Source organism: Phyllobates terribilis, unplaced genomic scaffold (genome assembly GCF_046119375.1).
Source record: "Phyllobates terribilis strain yellow unplaced genomic scaffold, ASM4611937v1 Scaffold_2__4_contigs__length_985480577, whole genome shotgun sequence".
NCBI lineage: Eukaryota > Metazoa > Chordata > Amphibia > Anura > Dendrobatidae > Phyllobates > Phyllobates terribilis.
This window is the reverse complement of record NW_027362762.1, coordinates 218,019,957-218,045,364: the sequence shown is the minus strand read 5'-3', so window position 1 is coordinate 218,045,364 and position 25,408 is coordinate 218,019,957. Positions and strand designations below refer to the sequence as shown.

Genomic DNA, 25,408 nt, shown 5'->3' with positions numbered 1-25,408 from the left:
GTTCCCTCTGTTGGGTAACTTCTCTCACACGAGGTGTTGTCGCAACCTCCCAGAGAAAAAGCAAAAGGGCCAAGAGCTGCAAGAGCTTTTTAACCCTTCTGTCCCCTGGGCTGGACCCAAATCTCCACCCCTGGCCTCTATCAGCTATAAACTCCAGAAACTAAGATAGGTAATAACTCCTGAATGGACAGTCCTAGGGAACCGGTTTTGGTGTCATCGGATCCAGCGGGGCACCTGCTACGAGTGGAGACTAAACACAGTGGCTTTAGGGGTTTATGAACGTCTGTGCCGTGTATCTCCCTATGTGCTAAAACTTGCTTTTGCCACGATTTTGATGGGTTTTTTTGGAAGCGTTTTGGACATCAATGAATGCTTTTTGGAGCTAAATAAAGATATTTGAAAAAAGAAACATGGGACATTGCTTCAACCCTTGGATTACTGTGAGCACATAGCCTAAAAAAAAAATTGACATGGGTTCCCGCGTCATTTTTATAACCAACAGAGGGAAAGCCGACCGCTGGGAGCTGATATTAGTAACCGGGGAAGGGGCCATTAGCCAAAAAATGTTCCCTGTCTTTTAATAACAGCCCACAGATGTTTGCTTAGACTTTACTGCCTAGATTACAGGGGGACACCAGAAAAAATTAACGTATGGTCCCCCTATAAAATCTAACCAGAAAAGGCTAAACAGACAGCTGGGGGCTGATATTAATAGCCAAGGAAGGGGCCATGGATACTAGCCCCCCCCGCGGCTTATAATATCACCCCTCAGCAGTCCCAGAATTGGCGCATCCATAAGATGCGCCAAATCTCGCGCTTAGCCTCCGCTCTTCCCACTGATGTGTAGCGGTGGCGAGTGGGGTAATGGGGTTGGGGTTCATGTCAGCCTCGTATTGGCGGCTGACATGAAGCCCAGGTCAGTAATGGAGAGGCGTCTATAAGACACCCCCATTACTAACCCGTTAGTAAAGTTTTCGATGCTTTTTCAATAAAGACACGGCAAGAATAAAGTGTTTTTATTGAAATAAAATGACACGGTTTTAATAATTTTTTTATTGTGCTCTCAATCCCTGATGCCCTCGTCTCCTGAAAAAAAAAATAAAAACAACCATATCCCTCACATGTCCGCCGTCATGACGTAATCCAGATTGTCCCATGGCGATCCGTCTACAGCAGCCACATCAATCACTGATGTGACTGCTGTAGAAGACAGCACTGTACACTGGAAGGAGAGTAAAATCACTACTGTCAGTGTACATGGCTGTGCTGCAGGCTGAAGATCAGCTGATCAGCTCTGGTGACCTCATACTGCATCAGTGGTACGTGGGAACATTCTTGAGAAAGTTCCCACGCAGCACCGGAGCCGCAAACTATGGTCCCGGAGCTCTCAGCTGATCTTCAGCTGATGAACTCGTGTGACCTCAGCTGACATTGCAGTGATGTACACTGCAGGGAGCGAGAGCGTTCCCGTCAATGTACCGCCAGCAGTCAAGATGATTGCGTCGCCGGGGGACATTAGGAGGATGGCGGGACACCAGGTGAGGATAGAAGGTGTTTTTTATTTTAATAGTAATTTTTACTTTTTTTTTATTTTTTACACCGCGCACAGCCCCGGCTCGGCTGAGGAGACTACTTCTACCCTCAGCCGCGCTGCTCTTGCTGTTATCAGCGGGAGCGGCGGTCGGATGATGGGAAAAGTAGTCTTCTTCCCCGGCCTGGGTAACATTCTTTGAGCACTTTTGTGCTGCAGAAACGCTACAAAGAAAGGACATGCTGCGTATTTTAACGCAATGACAACCCTGAGCGGAAAATTCCACATCATGTGCACAGCACAGCAGGATGTTCATTGCATTAGCTGGCAGACGGATTACCTAGCATTTTTGGAGCATTTCCGTGTGGAAAAAACGCTGTGAAAACGCATCAAAAACGCTCAGTGTGCACTTAACCTTATAATCCTCTGCCAAATAGGATACAATGATTGACCTGTAATTATATCTCCAATATTCTTCACAGGCATAAATAATTTCATTAATTTGCCGCAATTCAAAAAGCCACTAATTGAGAGGTAATCACGCCAAAAAATCTGGGGGGGAAATGCAATGATGCATAGGGCCTATAGTGTTCATGTCATCGCTGCAGCCTCTTCAATGTTTGCATCAGAATGTAAGCTGTTTGTACTAGTGAACACTGTGGGCTGATTCATCAAAGCTTTGACGGCAGAATTCTGGCATAAAAGGTTTGAAAAATTGCAAAATTTAAGAGCAACTCAGAGTTGCCCCAAAGTTTTGAGACTTTTGCCATTTCCATGCCAGTTGCTTCCAGCTCCGCTGAAATGGGTGGAGCTGGAGCAGGTCGGGGGCATGACGCCACGCTCATCTAATTTATGACCAGTAACTGACTGGAGTAAGATTTCTCTCATGGTGCATGGAGGCACAAGCGGCTTGTCAGATGCTCCAGATTCATGATGAGCAGTTCATTTTTTCATGAATCAGTAGCGTCTACGTCTCGTATCTCCAGCATGCCCCTCATCAAGACAGGCATGAACAACGCTGTTCTTGATTAATCGTGCAGTGCATGTATTGCTGCAGTGTCTCTTTCACTGAAGTGTACCTGGGACAATTCACCCACACATGGCCATCCAGGCACTTTTAGGTACAATTACACCAAAGTGATGATGCAGTGTCAACTGCGCCAAGATCACTGTATTGTATGCATCTCCCTAAACGATTACAAAAAGTATATTTGCCATCTCATGAAGCCTGTCCAGGAAAAATTAAAAGGGAGAATTTTTGAAACATGTTAGATACTGTTGATGGGGATGCAAACTACGGCTGACACTGTTAATAAGGAAATTGTCTGGCAAGCTGTATTAGCCCTACTTGTACTGCAAAGTAATTGTATGGTGCTGGGATCTTGAGCCTAAGGCCTTATTCAGACATACATGTTGCACTGACGTGTTCTATCCAGCAGCATGTACCCATTATAGCCTATGGTGCTATTCACATGCCAATACAAATCAATGGGTCCGTGAAAAACATGTACAGCACACGGATGGTGTCCGTATTTAACACTGCAAAAGATAGAAGCTTTGTAATTTATTTATCCATACGTGAAAAACACTGGTGACACACTGATGGTAAAAACAGACACACGGACCATACACTGGTGACATACTGATGGTAAAAACAGACACACGGACCATACACTGGTGACACACTGATGGTAAAAACAGACACACGGACCATACACTGGTGACACACTGATGGTAAAAACAGACACACGGACCATACACTGGTGACACACTGATGGTAAAAACAGACACACGGACCATACACTGGTGACACACTGATGGTAAAAACAGACACACGGACCATACACTGGTGACACACTGATGGTAAAAACAGACACACGGACCATACACTGGTGACACACTGATGGTAAAAGACACACGGATCATACACTGATGACACACTGATGGTAAAATCAGACACGCGGACCATACAATGGTGATACACTGATGGTAAAATCAGACACGCGGACCATACACTGGTGACACACTGATGGTAAAACAGACACACGGACCATACACTGGTGACACACTGATGGTAAAAACAGACACACGGACCATACACTGGTGACACACTGATGGTAAAAACAGACACACGGACCATACACTGGTGACACACTGATGGTAAAAACAGACACACGGACCATACACTGGTGACACACTGATGGTAAAAACAGACACACGGACCATACACTGGTGACACATTGATGGTAAAAACAGACACACGGACCATACACTGGTGACACACTGATGGTAAAAACAGACACACGGACTATACGCTGGTGACACACTGATGGTAAAATCAGACACGCAGACCATACAATGGTGATACACTGATGGTAAAATCAGACACGCGGACCATACACTGGTGACACACTGATGGTAAAACAGACACACGGACCATACAATGGTGACACACTGATGGTAAAAACAGACACACGGACCATACACTGGTGACACACTGATGGTAAAAACAGACACACGGACCATACACTGGTGACACACTGATGGTAAAAACAGACACACGGACCATACACTGGTGACACAATGATGGTAAAAACAGACACACGGACCATACACTGGTGACACACTGATGGTAAAAACAGACACACGGACCATACACTGGTGACACATTGATGGTAAAAACAGACACACGGACCATACACTGGTGACACACTGATGGTAAAAACAGACACACGGACCATACACTGGTGACACACTGATGGTAAAAACAGACACATGGACCATACACTGGTGACACACTGATGGTAAAAACAGACACATGGACCATACACTGGTGACACACTGATCCAAAACAGACACTGGACCATACCCTGGTGACACACTAGTGGTAAAAACAGACACATGGACCATACACTGATGACAAAAACAGACACACGGACCATACACTGGTGACACTGATGGTAAAAAAAGACACACAAACCATACACTGGCGACACTGATGGTAAAAACGGACACACGAACCATACACTGGAGACACCGGTACCATTTTTTCATATGTGTTCAAACACGGACGTGTGAATGAGGCCCAAATGAGTTTTCCACTTTAGGAAAGTGGACTGCAAATGCTCATAGATGCCTAAAAAACAAACACAGTAGGTAGTCACCCTCCCCGGCTCCTGCTCGGGTCTCGGCAGCAGTGGTGACGTCATGTTGACAGGGCACATCTCTGCTAGCTCGTCACTGAGCTTGGCACATTCTATCATCTATCTTGGGACAACCATTGAGCTCAGTGATTAAGCTACAGCGGTGATGTGCGCCGTCCCAAGACTCATGGTTGGGGAGCCGGCGCTGGACCTGGAGAGGGCAAATACCTGTTCTGTTTGTTATTTTAGGTATTTCACAGTTTTGGGGACCACGTTCCTAAAAGTAGAAAACTAATTTAACAACTTCATGCTCTATGACTTATATACCCTTCTTGTGCGGGGTTAATTACAGCTCCATCACAAATGACTAAGTCATGGAAGATTAGCAGCCTGTCTGATACTCAAGGCCCTGCTCCTGTAGAGACTGCAGGTATTTGAGAAACTGCCAATCCAGTTTAACCCTTGCTGCTGTCAATAGTGACCTTGGCATCTAAGTGGTAAAATAGACTCCTTTTTCATCTCATCGCCCCACACATTGCGATTGTGGGGTGCCGATGCGGTGTCTTGGCAGCCAGTAACCTAACAACGGCCTCCATGGCTGCCATCTTAACTCTCCTGCTTGACCCTACAAATCTTAGTACATTTCCCTATATCCTTCTATTGTTTATGGCTGTTTCTGATGTCCGTGATAATCGGTCCAATGTCGGCTCCTGCATTGCAATCCATCATCGGACCGCTTATCTCAGACATCTGAAACAGCCCTTACTAAAATATTTTGCTTGAAAAACATAACAAATTTACCTATCAGTGATAAACACTATAGAAAATGCACGGCAATCATCGATATCCGGAATTATATGTGTCTGGAGAACTACATAGAAGAAATCTGTGTTGACATTGAAGGTTTCATTTTTTAATGTCTAACAATGTAAAATGATATCAGAAATACAAAACCTAAAAAGCGCTCAGGCACCTATAATGAAGGCACTCTGGCCCTGCAATCAGCTGGCACATGTTACAAGCTTTCAGGAACTCATTTTTTGGAAATGGTAAAAAAAAAAGAAAACTTGGTAACTAATTCCAGCAGACTCCCCTCTGCAGCTGCCCCCGCAGTTACAGAACCGCCACTTCCGGATGTTTTGCAATGTTCTTGTTTTGACCTCTGTGGCCACCGTCCTCCTGAGTCTGTCATGGCGACCTCCAGCAGCGGCATGGTTTTCTCCGATGCTCTGCGATATGCAGAATATAGGACCAAGAGCCCTGCAACCCCGGGCGCGGAGTTGGACCGGAGGCTGGTGAGAATCCGCAATGTTGTGATCAGTGGGGGTTGGGGAAGTGAAGCCGGCTCCGTGCCCTGGTTATGACCTACAGTCACAGTGATAAGCGGCGGTGACAGGTGGCAGCTGCTGATCTCTCATCGTGTAGTGATGTATGTGCTTATTATATTCTTCTATGTCTGGTGCGTCCCCAGTCGCCAGGATCTGACATTGCGCTGCTCTTGCATCAGCTGTGCCGGGCTGTGTGCATAATGGTGTGCTGTATGTGCCCGGGGCTCTGTGTGCCATGATGCCGACACTATATGCCAGGCTGTGTGGCATGATGCCAGGCTCTATGTGGCATGATGCCAGACACTACATGCCACGCTCTGTGTGCCATGATGCCAGACACTACATGCCAGACACTATATTCCAGGGTTTGTGTGCCATTATGCCCGACACTATATGCCAGGGTTTGTGTGCCAGTATGCCAGGCTCTGTGTGCCCAGCTGTTTTCCAGTATGCCAGGCTGCATGTGCCAGGGGCTCTCTGTGCCAGTATGCCAGGCTCTGTGTGCCACTATGCCAGACACTATATGCCAGGCTCTGTGTGCCATGATGCCAGACACTATATGCCAGGCTCTGTGTGCCATGATGCCAGACTCAATATGCCAGGCTCTGTGTGCCACGATGCCAGGCTCTGTGTGCCACAATGCCAAACGCTCTATGCCAGGCTCTGTGTGCCACGACGCCAAACACTCTATGCCAGGCTCTGTGTGCCACAACGCCAGACACTCTATGCCAGGCTCTGTGTGCCACAATGCCCGACACTATATGCCAAGCTCTGTGTGCCACGACGCCAGACACTATATGCCAGGCTCTGTGTGCCACGACGCCAGACACTATATGCCAGGCTCTGTGTGCCACGACGCCAGACACTATATGCCAGGCTCTGTGTGCCACGATTCCAGACATTATATGCCAGGCTCTGTGTGGCATGATGCCAGACACTATATGCCTGGCTCTGTGTGCCATCATGCCAGGCTCTGTGTGCCATTATACCAGACACTACATGCCAGGCTCTGTGTGCCATTATGCCAGACTCTATATGCCAGGCTCTGTGCCATTATGCCAGACACTATATGCCAGGCTCTGTGCCATTATGCCAGACACTATATGCCAGGATTTTTGTGCCAGTATGCCAGGCTCTGTGTGCCCAGCTGTTTTCCAGTATGCCAGGCTGCATGTGCCAGGGGCTCTCTGAGCCAGTATGCCAGGCTCTGTGTGCCACTATGCCAGACACTATATGCCAGGCTTTGTGTGCCACGATGCCAGACGCTATATGCCAGGCTCTGTGTGCCACGATGCCAGAGTCTGTGTGCCATTATACCAGACACTACATGCCAGGCTCTGTGCCATTATGCCAGACACTATATGCCAGGGTTTGTGTGCCAGTATGGCAGGCTCTGTGTGCCAGAGGCTCTCTGTGCCAGTATGCCAGGCTCTTTGTGCCCAACTTTGACAGTATGCCAGCCTGCATATGCCTGAGGCTGTGTGCCAGTATGCCAGGCTATTTGTGCCAGGGGCTTGCTGTGCCAGTATGTCAGACTGTGTTAGTATGCCAGGCTCTGTATGCCAGAGCCCAGCTAAATTTTCCAGTATGCCAGGCTCTGTGTGCCCGGATGCATGTGCCAGTATGTCAGGCTCTGTGTGCCCAGCTCTATTTTCCAGTATTCCAGGCTGCATGTGCCAGTATGCCAGGCTGTGTGCCCAGGTGCATGTGCCAGGGGCTCTTTGTGCTAATATGCCAGAATCTCTGTGCCCAGCTGTTTTCCAGTATGCCAGGCTCTGTGTGCCACGATGCCAGACACTATATGCCAGGCTCTGTGTGCCACGATGCCAGACACTATATGCCAGGCTCTGTGTGCCATTATGCCAGACGCTATATGCCAGGGTTTGTGTGCCAGAGGCTTTCTGTGCCAGTATGCCAGGCTCTGTGTGCCCAGCTCTGTTTTACAGTATGCCAGCCTGCATGTGCCTGAGGCTCTGTGTGCCATTATGCCAGGCTATTTGTGCAAGGGGCTCGCTGTGCCAGTATGCCAGACTGTGTGTTATTATGCCAGTCTCTGTATGCCAGGGGCTCTGTGAGCCCAGCTAAATTTTCCGGTATGCCAGGCTCTATGTGCCAGTATGCCAGGCTCTGTGTGCCCAGCTCTGTTTTCCAGTATGCCAGGCTGCATGTGCCAGGAGCTGTGTGTGCCAGTATGCCAGGCTGTGTGCCTAGGTGCATGTGCCAGGGGCTCTTTGTGCTAATATGCCAGAATCTCTGTGCTCAGCTCTGTTTTCCAGTATGCCAGGCTGCATGTGCCTGGGGCTCTCTGTACCAGTATGCCAGGCTCTGCCTGCCTGGCTTTGCCTTCCAGTATGGCAGGCTCTGTGTGCCCAGCTGCATGTGCCACAGGAGCTGCATGTGCCAGGGGGCCGGTCTGTGTGCCTGGCTGCGTGTGCCAGGGGTTCTGAGGTGTTCATCCTTATGAGATTCATGACCTACCCATAGGACAGGTGATGAATATCACCCTTGCGGGGGGACTTCTGTGTATTGTGCCACTTTTTGGGGGGAAAATTATAATGTATTTAAATGTCTTTAAATACTATATCATTCTGTTTGCCATATCATTTGTATTTTTGTTGATGCAGCTGTCTAAGGATTTATTTTTGGGGGGGATAGGGTGAATTATAGCTTTCGTTAGAACCGTTTGGGGTACATCAGACTTTAGGCTCTCATACATATCAGATTTTGTCTGAAAGATCATTCAGACAGCAGTGAGCTCGCCGAATCCCCGTATAAAGGCTCATCTGGACATAAGCCATGTACTAGAGGAAACACAGCCGCCCCGTACATTTCTTGGTGCTGGGGTTTTCCGGGACAAGTAGTAGTTTTGAATGACGCCATTCATTTTGCAATATAAAGTGCTGAAAAGCAGGAAATAAATGCGAGTAGGGTGAAATAAAAAAACAAATTAAAATCATCAATTCCACCTTTTTTTTGTCTTGCCTTTACAACGTTCCTTCTCTTTATAGTAAGAATTAAATGGCAACTTGATCCTCTGGATCAGTATGAGGATGGTGATACCGAATATGGAGTTTTTGTTTCACTGTCTAATTATTTGACCTCATTTGCCATTTATGAGAGCCATAACTTTTTATATATTTTTTGGTCAATAGAGTTGTAGAGGGGTTTGTCTTTTGGGGACTAGATGTAATTTTTATTTTGACTTTTTGATCTCATTATATTCCATTTTTGGTGTAAAAATGAAATGCTAAATCACCCCTCTTGTAGCACATCGCTCACAGAATGGGATTTTTTTTTCCCTGCAGGAAGGATTTTTGTATATAACTTTATATTTAGATATATTCTTGCAGTTTTTCTTCAACATGATTAATTTGACTTTTACAGCCGTAGTAAACTTTCTTTATACATTTTCCTATTTTTAATACTTTCTAGAAAAGCCTCAACTGTGAATAAACTCCGAAGAAGAGACACGAACTAAAAGAAGGTTTTTCTTCTATTTTTGTTGTTGACGGTTTTACCGGAGCTGTCAAAATCTTTGGTTCCATATGAATGAGGAGTCTCATCTGTGGGTGACATTTTAATGGGATTTTTCTAAAGGTCAAGTCTGTCAATAAAACTTGCCATGCTAAGTGCGGGGTAAGCTTTCTCCTTAGAATTGTGAATGGATGAAGATGATGTAGAAGTTACTTAAACAGCAGTACTTCACTCTTTGTAAAATCAGGAAATCTCAGTGAAATAAAGGCTTTTTGCTGTTTCTTAGGCATCTTCCAGATGTTCACTTTTCACATACATTTTCTATTTGTGTTTTTCTCCAATAGAACATGCACCCATTATAGTCTATAGGGCTTTTCACATGTTCATGTTTTATTGCCCGACCGAATGGTCCTCAAACTGAGACATGTCCATTTTTCTCCAAGTCACGGAACAAATTCGCCAATGCAAGTTTATGGGATCACTTTTATTTTTGCATACGAGAAAATCACTGATGAAACACTTACGGTGGAAGCTGACGCGCGGACCGCGCGCTGACGGTGGAAGCTGACGCGCGGACCGCGCGCTGACGGTGGAAGCTGACGCGCGGACCGCGCGCTGACGGTGGAAGCTGACGCGCGGACCGCGCGCTGACGGTCTTAGGCTTCGTGCACACTGTGTCCGTGGGTATACTTTTAAAGGATTTTCCACTACTATTATATCGATGACCGATCAGTGGGATTTCAGCTCCCCCACCCATCAACGGTTATCAGTTCTAGAAGTGGCTGGATGTGAAAAGTGTACAGAACGTAACACCATTGCTCCGTCACATTGTTTTGTGATCGATATCAAGATTAGCATTTTTTTGTGGCCTTTTTCTGTCCATTAAAAATTCCCAAACCTAATAGAGTCGGATCAGTCATGGGAACCAATGGCCTGACACTAGTGTGAACAGAGCTGTATGTATAAAATATACTAATGTCTACTAAAGGCAAACAAAATGATGCCATTTGCCACCAAAAAATACTCAATGAGATAAAATACTTCTGTAAAAGTGAACAAGGAGAATAAGGCCAAATACTGGTGTAAAGTCTTGTATTTACTGGTACTATACCATAATTGTTAATATTGGCAAATATTTAGGAACGCTACAGATAAAATTCACTCCAGTCTTTAGAAAATTCCCACTTTCTTTTATCAGACTTGGATTTTTTTTGTGCCATAGCGGTATTGTGAGAAGTGTGACTTACCTTGTGTAATGTTTTATTTATGGGGTTGTCTTCTACTGGTATTCCCGTTCCATTTTTTTAGGCAATGTCTGCTATGAGTCAGCATCTTATGGTTTCAGTACATAGAAATAAAGTCAAAGCGCTTTGCTCACAGAATTTGAAATAAACTATAGAAGCATAAAATACAAGGATGGCACATAAAATACAGAACAAACACCTCAGCAGAATGGAAAATGTCACTGCCTGGGATTGGGACGTGAATCATTTCTGTTCGCTGGAGAAATTCAAGTCTTCATAACTATTTCAGCTGGGGTGGAGGCAGATGGATCGTGTCCTCACTCGCTGCTAATCAGTAGTACTTGGAAATTATACCCAGAGATGTCCGGACGCAGAAGTAATATGACGGCTCGCGCTTATTCAGACGTAACTTTTCAGACTTTATAGATAGGATCTCCAATTACCATTTAAGTAGATATTACTAATTTTTACTGTTGTGGATTTAGCCCCCAGTGCACAGAACATATGAACATCACATAGCAAAGTTATTAATTAGAGGTAACTCCAAATTAGTGAAGTACTGTATGGCAGATCTGCGGGAAGATGCATCATACAGAAACTAGTTGGTGTTTCCGGCTGCAGACATGGAAGTGTGAAAGAACAGCATCTCTAGCATATCCTTAGGTGGAAAGAAGGGTATCGGTTATATGGTACTTATTTTACACCTTCCAGTTTTCTTTTTTATGATTTTCATTTTTCTTCCCCCTATCATTGCAGGCTGTTAGCTTTCCTGTTAGCTTTCCCAAAGAGATGGGTTTTCAGGTTCTGTTTTTATATTGAATGTTGGAAACAATCGGATGTGTTGGGGCACTGAATTCCAGAGGATGGTGGATGCTTGGGGGAAGTCTTGAAGGCGATTGAGTGAGGAATGTGGAGGAGAGAAGGAGGTCTTGTGAGGACTGGAGAGTACGTGTGGGAAGATAACGGGAGATATATGAAGAAGACAGATTATGGATGGCTTTGTAAGTCAGTGTTAGTTTAAACTGTATCCACTGGAAAATTTGGAGCCAATGAAGAGATTTGCAGAGTGTAGAGGTTGATTATTCTGGCAGCAGAGTTAAGGACAGACTGGAGAGGTTCGAGAGTGTTAGCAGGTAGGCCACAGAAAAGGATATTGCGGTAGTCGAGGAGGGCGATGAGGGCATGCACTAACATTTTAGTAGATTGAGTGTTGAGGATGGCTCAAATTTTGGAAATATTTTTAAGTAGAAGGCAGGAGGTGGTAAGAGCTTGGATTGGTGGTTTGAAGGACAGGATAAAGTCAAGGGTTACTCTGAGCCACCAGACTTCTGGCATCAGGGAAAGTGTGATATCGTTTATAGCGATAGATAGTAGGTAGGGGAGTTAATTGAGATGGAGGTCAGATGATTAGCCTAGTTTTGTCCACATTACATATAAGTAAGCATGACGAGATGAAGGAGGATATGTTTGATGGACACTCTGGGATTCTGGACAGCAGAGAGGTGACGTCTGGGCCAGAGAGGTAGATTTGAATGTCATCAGTGTATATATGATACTGGAAGCCATGAGACTTTATGACTTGTCCAAGGCTAACGGTATAGATGGAGAAGTAACCTAAGACCGAAACAAAATGAACATATACCCTGCTGTGAGTATATAAGTAAAGCAATAGTGCCTATACATAACATAGGGTACTTAGTAAACACAGTTTTTGATCAAAAAAAGTGTAAAAGCCATCCCACCCAGCATCCAGGTGTATTCAAATTCAGGATGGTCTTAACCTCTAGTATGTGTCATCGTGACGTCTGTGTGAATAAGGGCTGAGCTGGATCGGGGTCTCGAACATGGACACACAGCTAATGGGAAGCTATATAAATGTTATGTCCAGCTCAAAGAAAGTGAGGCCACAGCCTTACCTGCACTAAATGCAGACACCAGAAACTAAACCGAACAAAAAATGAACTGGAGTATGAGCTGGTAGGCATGCAAACTAGGTGCATGTGATCGCAATCATGGGTAAGATGGCTGGTTCTTTGCAAGTGATTATACTTATGTGATACTCATTTACTGACCATTGTGTCAATTACTTTAGAACCGCTGTTATACCCATCAACATGGCACTATATAATTGAGGTATTGAATTCACCAATGTTTGGTACCTGTCTGCTCGTCTTTTGTACACACTTTTTTCTAATTTTAATGGAATTTTTATTTATTACAAAAAATCCAACTTTTGTACCTCTAAACTCCCATTTGTCCTCCTTGTTATATAATATTCTTGTTTGGAGTGGTGCATTGTGGAATAATTTTCTGACCACTGTATGTGGCAGTATCCACATTTAATACAGTTTTAGGTATTGGTATATATCTAACTAGGTGTGATTATTGCATGTTTGACAGCAGAAGGGAAGACACCAGAGGTTAGTGATGGCGTAGGGCTGGGATAAGCAGGATGGTGAGGTTGGGGAGGAGATGGGATGGGATAAGGGCAAGAGAACAAGTAATGAGATATGATTTTGAGAGAAGTTGGGTAAGCTTTCCTTTAGAATGGTGCAAATGATGGTTATGGGAGAAGGACATGGGGTTGTGGTGGTTGAACAGTAAAGGCTTGTCTGACTTTCTTGATCTTATTTTATATCTATTTTAGTAGTTAAAAAAATTCTGACTTTTGTAAATAAAATAAAATATAGTATCGCCATTTTCGGAGATCTGTAACTTTTACTTCTGTCAGTGGAGCTGTGTGATGACTTTTATTTTCTTGGTAAGCTGTAGTTTTTATTGCTATCATCTTGGGGTGAATACAATGTTTTGATTGCTTTTTATTGTATTTTTTTATACTTGCCTAGTGGATTTGATCCTGCAATTATTTGATGCACTTACTATGTACTGCAATAATACAGTATTGCAATATTTAGTGCATTTAGTGTCTCCTACGCCCACATGTTTGGCTTCATAGAAGCACAAAGATGGCAGTGATTGGGTCCTACAGAAAGCCACCGGCTTCCATGGCAATCGATCAGCAACACGTTGCCACATCATAGTGGGGTAATGAGCACTCGGAGCTGAGCTGCAACCGGATTGCACCACTTACATAACTGTTACAGTCGGTGCTCTTAGCGGCCGATGCTGGCTGTATAATCCAGCCGAAACCTGCTGTGTGTGGAGCAGGCTCCACTCATGAGCCTGCTCTATATACCCGCATCCAACATGTGCTGTACTTGTACAGTGATTGTCAGGATGGGATTAGCAAAACTACAACTATCATCATTCTCAGACAGCCCCGGACTGTGGCGAAATGTTGGGATTTGTAATTTTCCAACCCCTAATCTGATCTCTGTCGGCGATCAGGTTGGAGACCGCAGATCTGTAGTATTAGCATATTTTATGCCTAGTACACTAATAGAATAGCTGGAGGAATCTTGCCAACTGTTTATTTGGATCTGTAAATTACCAGAAGTGTTATGTTCCATCAGCATACTTGTATGTGTGTATATATTATTTATTCTTTTATTCTTTTTGTGTAGGGGGGCACTATGATTGCAGTGGGACTTGGAGTTGCAGCAGCAGCTTTTGCAGGTATGTACATTATTTTATTTTTTTTAGCCTGGCAGTGGTTTTCAGCAATTTATGTGAATTGGGGAAAGCTCTTGGCTCATTGATCAGGGAACTCTTGGAGCTTTGTTACTAATGATTGGTGTAAAAATAAGAGGGGCCCTTTTATTCAGGATGTTTTTTTTTTTTAGTCCATAATCTCTGATGTATTGTATAGAAAAATATACATTGCCTATAAAAACTATTCACCCCTAAGACTTTTTGTTAATATATTTTTAATGTTCAATGCCAGGAAATCACAGCAGATTCTTTAAGCTGTTTTCAAACCGATCAACAATATAATTATTTTGTTATAAAGATGCAATCTGTAGCCCTCTGTGAATATTCACCTTCCAATGTCCACAATTCTGTTTGTCGCTATCTAAATAAATAGTTTTAAAATACTGACAACCCAGAATGACGTGTCTGCCTCTTCAGTGTTATAATACTGCATGTCAAGTAAAACAGCCGATCTTTATATTTGCACATCTGTTACTTCCTCCCCTTTTTCAAAGAGCCCAAACTTTTTTTATATATATATATTTGTGTCGACTGCATTGGATCCTCTTTTTTTTTTTTTTTTTTTTTGTTGCAGGATGAGTTGTAGATTTGATTGACACCATTCATTTAACCATAAAATTTACTGAGAAATGAGAAATAAATCAAACTGTGATAAAAGAAAAACATTTCTGCTATTGTTTTTGGGTTGTATTTTTATAGTGTTTATTGTGTGGTAAAAATATTTCACAATATCAGTATGATTATGGGGATATCAAACGGTTATTGTTTACTTGTTAAAATAAAAAATAAAAAAAACTTTTTAAATTTTTATTAAAGGGAATCTGTCGCCCCTGGGAGATACCAGACCTCTACTATGGGCATACAGGTTATAGAAAAGTAAATCTATACTTACCTGTATTTCCCATAATAGAGGTCTGATTGCAGAGAAATCTGTTTTTTATAAACTCCTTTTTCACAGGCTTGGCGTCCCCCGGACGCCAAGCAATCCCCGCCTATGTGCTTATTATTTCCCCAAATCCCCGCCTATATGCTTAATTATCATATTCCGCCCTCTCCTGCACGTCACAGGGCCATGTGACGTGCACTGTGCTCCCTGACCTCCCGGGCATGCGCAAAGCACCGCTCACATAGAGCTCACATAGAGCACACTTTGCTTCCTCCCGGCCCTGTCTACCTGTGCACGACACTGCTGGGTTCTATTGCGCAGGCGCCGGGAAGTGACTGTGACTTCCCGGCGCCTGCGCAATAGAAACCTGCGGTGCAGTGCACAGGTAGACGGGGCCGGGAGAAAGCAAAGTGTGCTCTATGTGAGCTCTATGTGAGCTGTTCTTTGCGCATGCCCGGGACATGCAGGGGAGGGGGGGAATATGATAATTAAGCATATAGGCGGGGATTTCAGGGAATAATAATCACATAGGCGGGGATTTCTTCAAGCCTGTGAATAACAGAGTTTATAAAAACACATTTCTCTGCAATCAAACCTCTACTATGAGCCATACAAGTATGTATAGATTTACTTTTCTATAACCTGTATGCCCATAGTAGAGGTCTGATATCTCCAAAGTGGTGACAGATTCCCTTTAATTTTTACATCACATTTTTTTTTTATTTACCTAAGGGGATTTTAATTTGCATTTGTTTGATTGCTTTGCACTTTTAGCTTGCTTTAATATTACAGTATATATTGATATTATATTAATAATGATATTATGTTAATATTACATTAAATTGTGATATTAACAATCTCTTTTGAAGCTCAACTCATTGTGGGGCTTCATACTAGTACCAAGTTGGTTGTGATGGCTGCCTTGATAACCTGTATCTCATGAAAAAACATTTACCATCTACAGGATAGGTGATAATTGTATTACTTTGGGTCTAACCTCTGGAACTGCTTTTGATCATTAAAGGAGTATTCCCATCTCCAAGATCCTATCCCAATATGTAGCAGGTATAATAATAATAATAATAATATTATTCTCATATTCCTCCAATTAGAAATGTAGTATAGTTCTTCTGATTCGCTATGTCTCTTTTTCTTCATATGCAGACATTGCAGGACCTTGGGTATCCATGGTCAGGACCACTGATATAGTAACAGCTAGTTGCTACTTGTCGTAACCATGGATACCTAAGGTCCTGCAATGCCTGCACATGAGGAAAGAGACATAGCAAATCAGAAAAACTATACTACATTTCTAATTGGAGATATTTGAAAATATTATTATTATTACACCTACTACATATTGGGATAGGATCTTTGAGATGGGAATACCCCTTTAAAGGGGTTGTCCACTACTAGGACAACCCCATCTGACTCTGAATGTTTGCCCCGTTTCTGGGGCTCACTTATGGTTGTTATGCCACATAAGCCCTGCGCCCAATCAGCGTTGGTGTCACTGTCCCCACCTTCAGACGTACACGTAATCAAGAGGAGGTGAGGGCTGCGGCTGGCCACTCACTACCTCTTGATTACTAATACGTCTGAAGGTGGGGACAGTGACACCAACGCTGATTGGGCGCAGGGCTCATGTGACATAACCGCACGTGTGCTCCGGAACACGAGTGCTGACACCGCAGGAACAGCGCTGGCACGGGAGGTGAGTATAAGTGTTTTTATTTTCAAAGGGGAAAACATTCAGATCGATAAGGGGTTGTCTTAGTAGTGCACAACAAATCAAAATGGGTCAGTTATGCACTATGTGGATAAAAGTATAGGAATGCACCTGTCAATCATTGAATTCAGGATTTTCATTCAGTCGCATTGTCACAGGTGTATAACATCCAGCGCCTGGCCATGCAGTCTGCTTTTACTAACATGTGCGATCAAAGGCTGATTCTAAAGAGCTCACTGAATTTGAGCGCAATAATGAAATAAGATGCCTACATGTGAATCTGCTCAGCTTCTCCTGTACCAAACTTCCGGTGGATCAGAATGCATGTTCAATCCTGACAGATTCCATTAAGGGGGCTGTCCAGGCTTGGGGTTCAAGTCTGCAGTCACTCTACGTGATGGCAGATTCGTGAATTTTCTGGCTCAGGGAGTGGGCGGGACGTGTGACTGCAAGTATTTGACTCCTCGGAGATCTCATTTACATGTATAAATATATATGTGTGGTCAGTACAAAGAACTAGCCCATGACTTATTTCTTCCAAAGAGCATACTAAGGACCAGGGGGCACTCATTACGGGTGGAAGAAAGGTGATTCCGGCACCTAAACAGGAAAGGGTTCTTTGCAGTCAGAGCAATCAGACTGTGGAATGCCGACCACAAGAGGTAGTGATGGCAGACACTAGAACCTCTTGATAGGGCTGGATGATTTCCTCAATGCACATAACATTGTGAGTTAGGCTATGTGCCCACGTTGCGGACCTGAAGCATATTTTTTACGCTTCTCCCTGGCGGGAAAATCGCATGCGGATATTACATGCGGTTTTCCCGCCAGGTAGAAGCGTTTGTGAGGCGTCTTTGCATGCATTTCCACATGCGGGTTATCAAGCACTTCTCCAAGCATCACTTGGAAAAGTGCTTGACAACTTGTTCAGAAAGGTAAAAAATAAAAAAATAAACTTTATACTCACCTTCTGATGCATTCTCTGCCCCGTCCGGAGGCTTGAGCGGCTCACGCTGTTGTGTGCAGGACCTGCGGTGACGTCATTGAGTCATGTGGTGGGTCACATGACTCAATGACGTGGCAGGTCCTTCAGACAACAGCCCGACGGAGGGAAAACATCAGAAGATAAGTATAAACTTTATTTTATTCTTTTTTTTACAGGTTCTTTGGTACCCAGGTCTGGATGAGAGTCTCCTCTCATCCAGACTTGGGTACCATCCGCACATTGATTCCGCTGCGCTTCCGCAAAATTAATGAACATGCTGCGGATTTTTGACCGCAGCATATACGCTGCGGAAAAATCCGCAGCATGGGCATTGACATTGCGGAATGCCATTGGGGACCATGGGGTGCGGATATACATGCGTTTTTCAAGCGTTTACGCTGCGGAAATTCCGCAGCATATACGCTTGAAAAATGCTACGTGGGCACACAGCCTTACAGTTAAATTAAACAAAATGTACAATTGGGGGAGGAAGGTTGAACTTGATGGACCTAGGACTTTATTCAACCTACGTTACTATGTATACATGCAGTCATGTGCCAACTAGATGTGAGCGGCCTCGCTCAATTCACTTGTACACGTCTACTCAGAATGTGGATGGAAGTATGCAAGTGACCTCTCAACGCCGGCAACAGAGATTCCTGATAGCGCGCTGTCAGGATTCACAAGTCTGCAGTCATAGTGACTGCAGAATTGAACACAAAGCCTGGACAACCACTTTAAAGAGTAACTAAACCTCCGGTAATGATTTTTCTTATTTCATAGCTTTTATATTTACTGGCAGATCGGAGGGGTCCAGAGATCCCCAATGATCGCTCAAAAACCACCCTGGAGAGGTGTGCAGCTTAAAGCACACCTGTCAGCAGGATTGTGCTCAGTAAACTACATACACTGTCAGGTGGGCGACCTTACACTGTTTAAAATGATACCTTGGTTGATGAAATCTGTCCTGTGGTTCTTGTGTAATCTTTACTTTCAGTTTGGAGATAATGTCACTGTACTTATTATATATGTGACTGACATGTTTCTATGTATCTAATCTATGTGTGATGCTCTATTCTTTCTGTTATAAATTGTCGGGTACCGGTGTATGCCGCTGCTGAATTGCCGGCTTTTCATGTTTCACTGTGAGCACTGTTCCCATCGATTTGGGCAACCACCTCCCCCAATACATTCTACATTATTGTTAGTTGTTTTCCTTCATGTAGAATTAACCAACAAGGAAAGAAAGGGTTTATTTTCATTCCGATATTTATGTCCCATTGACTTGCATTGGTTTCCGGTATCGGAATCGGCGATATCCGATACTTTTTGGGTATCTGCCCGATCCAATCCGATCTGATATTTCCTGATATCGGAAGGTATCGCTCAACACTAGTAGGAGGAGAGTAGAGATGACTGAACTCCTGGGGCATATATATAAGTTTTCGTTATGTAGTTTTTTTTAATTGTGAGAGAGACTACCTTTCATATCTTTATCAGTCTGCAGCATTTCTGCTTCAGCAAATACTTGTATTTTCCATTAAAAAAAAAACAATGCGGACAAGTCCATTTTTATGAGCAACAAATGCTGTTTGTTTTTTTTTTATGTTTTTTTATTTGACGTTGCCTACAGCACAATGAGCGTAAATGCAGAACTAGATGTTATATGTATCTCTAAAACAGTAAACTAAACGATATACAGCTAGTGTTGGCTTCTTCATATTTCTTAATTTGTTTTTCTCCGTCTTCTCCCATTGATATAGATATATATATATATATTCCCACAAGACTCAATGAAAAGACCCCAAGTGAATGAGCGGGAGAGTGAAATTGCCTGTTGGATGACGGCAAATGGCTTGAATGTAGTTAGCAGAATTGCATGGACTGAACAGCCAAAATAGCTGATCTATCACATCTATTCAGATATTAACTATAGGCTTAAATTATTTTCAGTAAGCAAATTGCTACGGAGTCTGTAAATTGTGTGACTTTTTCTAGGTCGCTTCGCTTTCCAGCTGTGGAAACCTTTGGGTCAAGTTATCATGGAAAACGCCAAAAAAATCTCCACTCCAGTAAGTGTGAATTGACTTATTTTGTAAGTAAGGCTGAGCTGTTTGAGCTGTTTGATTGCTCAGTGTAATTCTCCGCTTCGGCTTCTGGTCACGTCCAGGAGTGTGATATTGCTACATTGCTGTTATTTCTGCAATATGACTTGTTTTCTGTTTCTGCAGAGCCTTTCTTATTACTACAAGGGAGGATTTGAGCAGAAAATGAGTAGGCGAGAAGCAAGCCTTATTTTAGGTGTCAGGTGGGTGTACTGGATTTTATCTTTGTTTTATTATTTTTACATAATAGACATCCAGAAATACAGTGGGGATAATTGCCTATAAAGAAATGCCAAAAAATCATAGAAAAGCAAAATTTTGAAAGAAAAAAAAGAAAGTAGCTTTGGTGTTGCTAGCTAAGATCCAGGTCCGGTGTCCATGGCCCGGACTTCTGGCTGGGTAGTCCAGATATCCAAGCGAGCACCACTGAACTTTTTCAGCGTCGACATAATGGCGGTACAGTTGGATCAAGTGTTGATTCTGAGTGAACCAGTTTGGTTATATGCAGACTAGAGACAAACGCAATTTGTTCCAGCACTTCTATTCAAAACTTTAATAAAGGCATAAAAATGTTAGACGGAAATCCAGGATCCAGCACCAGAAAGTGAAAAGAATTAAAAAAAACAACAACCTTTATTATAACATCATTAAAAGATACAGTACAGACACTTCATACACTTATTCATAGACATGTTTTTGTCTGAGTAAGGGCTAGTTCACATGTTAAGTTTTTGCTGCGAAAAAAATGCAAGTTTTTACTGTAACAGCAAAGTGAATGAGATTTCTGAAGTCTCATGCACACGCTGCTTATTTTTTCTTTGCAGATTCAAATCTGCAGCATGTCAATTCTTTCTGTTTTTGGAGCGTTTTTCACCCATTCTAATGAAAAGGGGGAAAAAAACGTGTAAAAAATGCATGCAAAACGTGTATCTTATGCACCGTTTTTGATGCATAAATGTCTTCTGCAAATACTTAAAGGGGTGGTCTGAAATACAACATAATTTTCATCCTAAATGCCTGTCTATTTAGTGCCATAATCTAAACTATTTTCCAATATACTTGAATTAAAAATTCCCTACCGTTCCCTCACTACATTATCTAACGGATTTTCTTAATTTTTGTTTTTTACCAATTACTTTTGATGATTTCATTTGAGAAACCCAGTGCATGCTGGGGCACTAAAACAAAGCGTTATCAGGGGGCAGAGGCTGCGGTCACTGCTTCAGCCCTTGCTCTCTCCCTGAAATGAAGCGTCATCAGCTACACTCATTTCAGGGGCTGGGCTAGTCCCTGCACAATGTGCACCCTGCGATGTGCTGAAACAGTGCACTCTCGCCAACTCACATCAGTAGTAACGAGCCGGCACCAGAGCGCACTATTGGAGTGTGTTGTAAGACTACCGTGCGCGCAGAGACCAGCACCGCCCATGCAGGTATTCATCTTACAACACACACGAATGGCGCTCTAGTGCCAGCTCGTTACTACAGATCTGAGCCAGTGAGAGTGCACTGTCTTTGTGCACAATTTGCAGGGACTAGCCCAGCCCCTGAAACGAGCATCACTGATGATGCTTCGTTTCAGGGAGGGGGCAGGGTCTATGACAGTGACCGCAGCCTCTGCCCCCTGATGACGCTTTGTTTGAGTATCCCAGCATGCATTGGTAGTGAGGGAATTTTTAATTCAATTATATTAGAAAATAGACTAGATTATGGCACTAAATAGATAGGGATTTAGGATGAAAATGAAGTTGTATTTCGGACCACCTTTTTAACGTGTGCGCATACCCTGAGAGTCTGATTTGAAGCACATCAGAGAAAATAAGTCAGTTCGGTTTACTGGCAATCACAACTCCAGGGGGCTTATTGCGCTTGCAGCACTATAATGTGTTATGGTAAAAAACCTGTTCTCCTCCTTCTTTCCCTCCCGCTTCTTTTTCTTTTCCTTCCTGATCCTCCTTCTCTCTTCTCCAGACTGTGGCTGCAGGGGAGCAGAGGGAGGCTTTGTTCACACATTGCTTTTTTGCTGCATTTTGTTCCACAACTAAAACTTGATCTCTTGGTAGTAAAAAAACTGCAGCCAAAACGCATTTTTTTTTTTTTTACGTTTGTGCTGCGTTTTTCAGGATTTCAAGGTTCAGCTTTGCTTCCACCTAGCAAGCATATACTATACAAGACCACCAATTACAAGATGTATGTGAAAACACAAAACAGCTTTGCTAAAAAGGGCAATTTGATCAAATTATTTAGGGGACATTTTTTTTTTGTTTATTAGATAGGGCATTGTTTACTATTAACACATATCCTTAATTTAATTATCACTAATTCAATTAAACTGTGCATGGAGTCAGGAGAAACAAAAGGACTGTTTTAAAGAAAATTAGGGAAAATTCCCATATTTTGTGGACTATAAGACACGCCGGACCATACCATAAGACGCACCCCAAATTTTGGGATGGAAAATAGGAAAACATTTTTTAAATTATAATGGTGGTGCGTCTTGTCCGTTTTAACGGTAGCTTGCCAGGTGGGGAGGCAACAGCGGCGCAGCGTGGTCATGTGAGGCAGGGTCGCTGCTTCAGGAGGCCGGCAGCAGGAGTGGGGCGATGCTGCGGGCCCTAGGCTGGGAGGACGGGCGTTCAGGTCATGCAAGGCTGTAACCCTGGGCTCTCATAAGATGTTGGCGTCGATGGAAAAGGGGACTCCACTCATTGATTTCTCTGTGGTGGGCTTCGGGAAAATGGGCGCCGGAGGCGGCGCATGCTCAGATTGAGACCTCGTCTGCCAAGATCTCAATCTGCACATGTGCCGCCTCCTGAAGCACCGACACTGCCACCTTTTTGACCCCGCTGCACCACAGCCGCTTCCCCCTGGAAAGCTACCTTCGGATTAGAAGACACACCCCCATTTTCCTTCCTGTGTCTTATAATCCGAAAAATACGGTACATTACAATAAAAACCAGTGCTAACATCCATGCTCATGGGACGATACCAAGACATTATGGTTTATACCTGGGAAAACCACAAAAATTAATGTTTTACATCCTCCTGTTCCTGCGTTTTTTCACCAAACCTCTGGCAATGTTTCTGCTGCATTTTTGCACTTACTCATTGCTTTCTATGGGAGAAAGAACTGACATGCTGCAGATTTAAAAAACGTTGCAGTTCTCAAATTCAGTCAGAAAACAAGTGTGTGCATGACATGTCTGAAATCTCATCGCTTTTGCTGGTACTGTAAAAAGCAGCTTTTAATTTAAAAAAAAAAACGCAACATGTGAACATAGCCTTACTGTCACAGGCCAGCGTGAAGGTGCTGCGGTCTTCTACCTATGGTGAGATGTTGACTGCGGAGGTGCCCGGGCTTCTACCACCAGTGAGCAGGATGTTTGTTTTTCTTGCTCAGCTGACATACCTGGCCCCCGCATTCGTTTTCTTAGGTAGAGAGACGTGGTGCTCCGACATTCAGAAGACTGGGCCGTGCCTCTCCTGTTAGTGTCCGCACAGTGTCCTGTAGGGGCGGTTAGTATTGCAGAGTAGCCACATCTATGGCCCACCTGCCGTCCCCACCACCATACTAGCTTCTACAGCTTCTTAGTTACACCCCTGTTTGCAAGTCAACAATAGGGGATCTGTTGTAATAGCGTTTTCATCACCAACACAGTACATTGGGCTATATCTGTTATCTCTACATGCAGACCAGCCCAATGTTTAATGCAGGGGTCTCAAACACGCGGCCCGCATGCGGCCCCTGAGGCTGCTTTATGCGGCCCGCAGGCACAGACCCCTTGACGATCCCGACCTGGTCCAGGAGGAGCCGCCGACAGCAGCGCTGCATTGCCACACAGAGACTTTTTCCCAGCACTGCATTTCCAATGCCAGCCGCTGGCCAGTCAGCTGCTGGCCTCTGATTGGCCGGCGGCTGACATTGAAAATGCTGTGCTGGGAGACAGTCTCTGTGCGGCAATGCAGCGCTGCTGTCGGCGGCTCCTCCTGGACCAGGTCGGGATCGTCAAGGGGTCGGACTCTGTGGTGCCTGCGGGCCACATCTGCAGGAAGGCCGCCGAGGGAACGGAGGACAGGTGAGAATCATCTTTTTTTTTTTCTATTTTATGTGTGTGAAGAACAGGGGGCACATAGCCACAAGATGGGGACCTGGATGGGGCACAGAGCCACAAGATGGGGACCTGGATGGGGCACAGAGCCACAAGAGGGGACCTGGATGGGGCACATAGCCACAGGATGGGGACCTGGATGGGGCACAGAGCCTCAAGATGTGGACCTGGATGGGGCACAGAGCCACAAGATGGGGACCAGAGCCACAAGATGGGGACCTGGATGGGGAACATTGCCACAGGATGGGGACCTGGATGGGGCACACAGCCCCAAGATGGGGACCTGGATGAGGCACATTAGTACAAGATGGGCGCCAGGATGGGGAACGTTGCCACAGGATGGGGACCTGGATGGGGCACATAGCCACAAGATGGGGACCTGGATGGGGCACAGAGCCACAAGATGGGGACCTGGATGGGGCACAGAGCCACAAGATGGGGACCAGAGCCACAAGATGGGGACCAGAGCCACAAGATGGGGACCAGAGCCACAAGATGGGGACCTGGATGGGGAACATTGCCACAGGATGGGGACCTGGATGGGGCACATAGCCCCAAGATGGGGACCTGGATGAGGCACATTAGTACAAGATGGGCGCCAGGATGGGGACCTGGATGGGGCACATAGCCACAGGATGGGGACCTGGATGGGGCACATTAGTACAAGATGGGCGCCAGGATGGGGAACGTTGCCACAGGATGGGGACCTGGATGGGGCACAGAGCCACAAGATGGGGACCTGGATGGGGCACAGAGCCACAAGATGGGGACCTGGATGGGGCACAGAGCCACAAGATGGGGACCAGAGCCACAAGATGGGGACCAGAGCCACAAGATGGGGACCAGAGCCACAAGATGGGGACCTGGATGGGGAACATTGCCACAGGATGGGGACCTGGATGGGGCACATTGCCACAAGATGGGGACCTGGATGGGGCACAGTGCCACAAGATGGGGACCTGGATGGGGCACAGAGCCACAAGATGGGGACCAGAGCCACAAGATGGGGACCAGAGCCACAAGATGGGGACCTGGATGGGGAACATTGCCACAGGATGGGGACCTGGATGGGGCACATTAGTACAAGATGGGCGCCAGGATGGGGAACGTTGCCACAGGATGGGGACCTGGATGGGGCACATAGCCACAGGATCGGGACCTGGATGGGGCACATTAGTACAAGATGGGGACTTGGATGGGGAACATTACTACAAGATGTTTTCCATTATTACTATATGATGCTAATTGTAAGACAATATTACT

The 25,408-nt window shown here is 44.7% G+C and overlaps 1 protein-coding gene across 1 annotated transcript in view; it reads left to right on the top strand.

Annotated features, from left to right (window-relative positions):
* The first annotated feature begins 5,783 nt into the window (after positions 1–5,783).
* The window catches only part of DNAJC15 (DnaJ heat shock protein family (Hsp40) member C15), a 42,828-nt gene continuing 23,203 nt past the window's right edge, over positions 5,784–25,408 (top strand). Inside the window, exons 1-4 of the mRNA XM_073670306.1 lie at positions 5,784–5,969; positions 14,245–14,296; positions 19,931–20,004; positions 20,164–20,240. Coding sequence (XP_073526407.1) covers positions 5,865–5,969; positions 14,245–14,296; positions 19,931–20,004; positions 20,164–20,240 — 308 coding nt within the window. The 5' untranslated portion in view covers positions 5,784–5,864. The remainder of the gene's footprint in view (positions 5,970–14,244; positions 14,297–19,930; positions 20,005–20,163; positions 20,241–25,408) is intronic.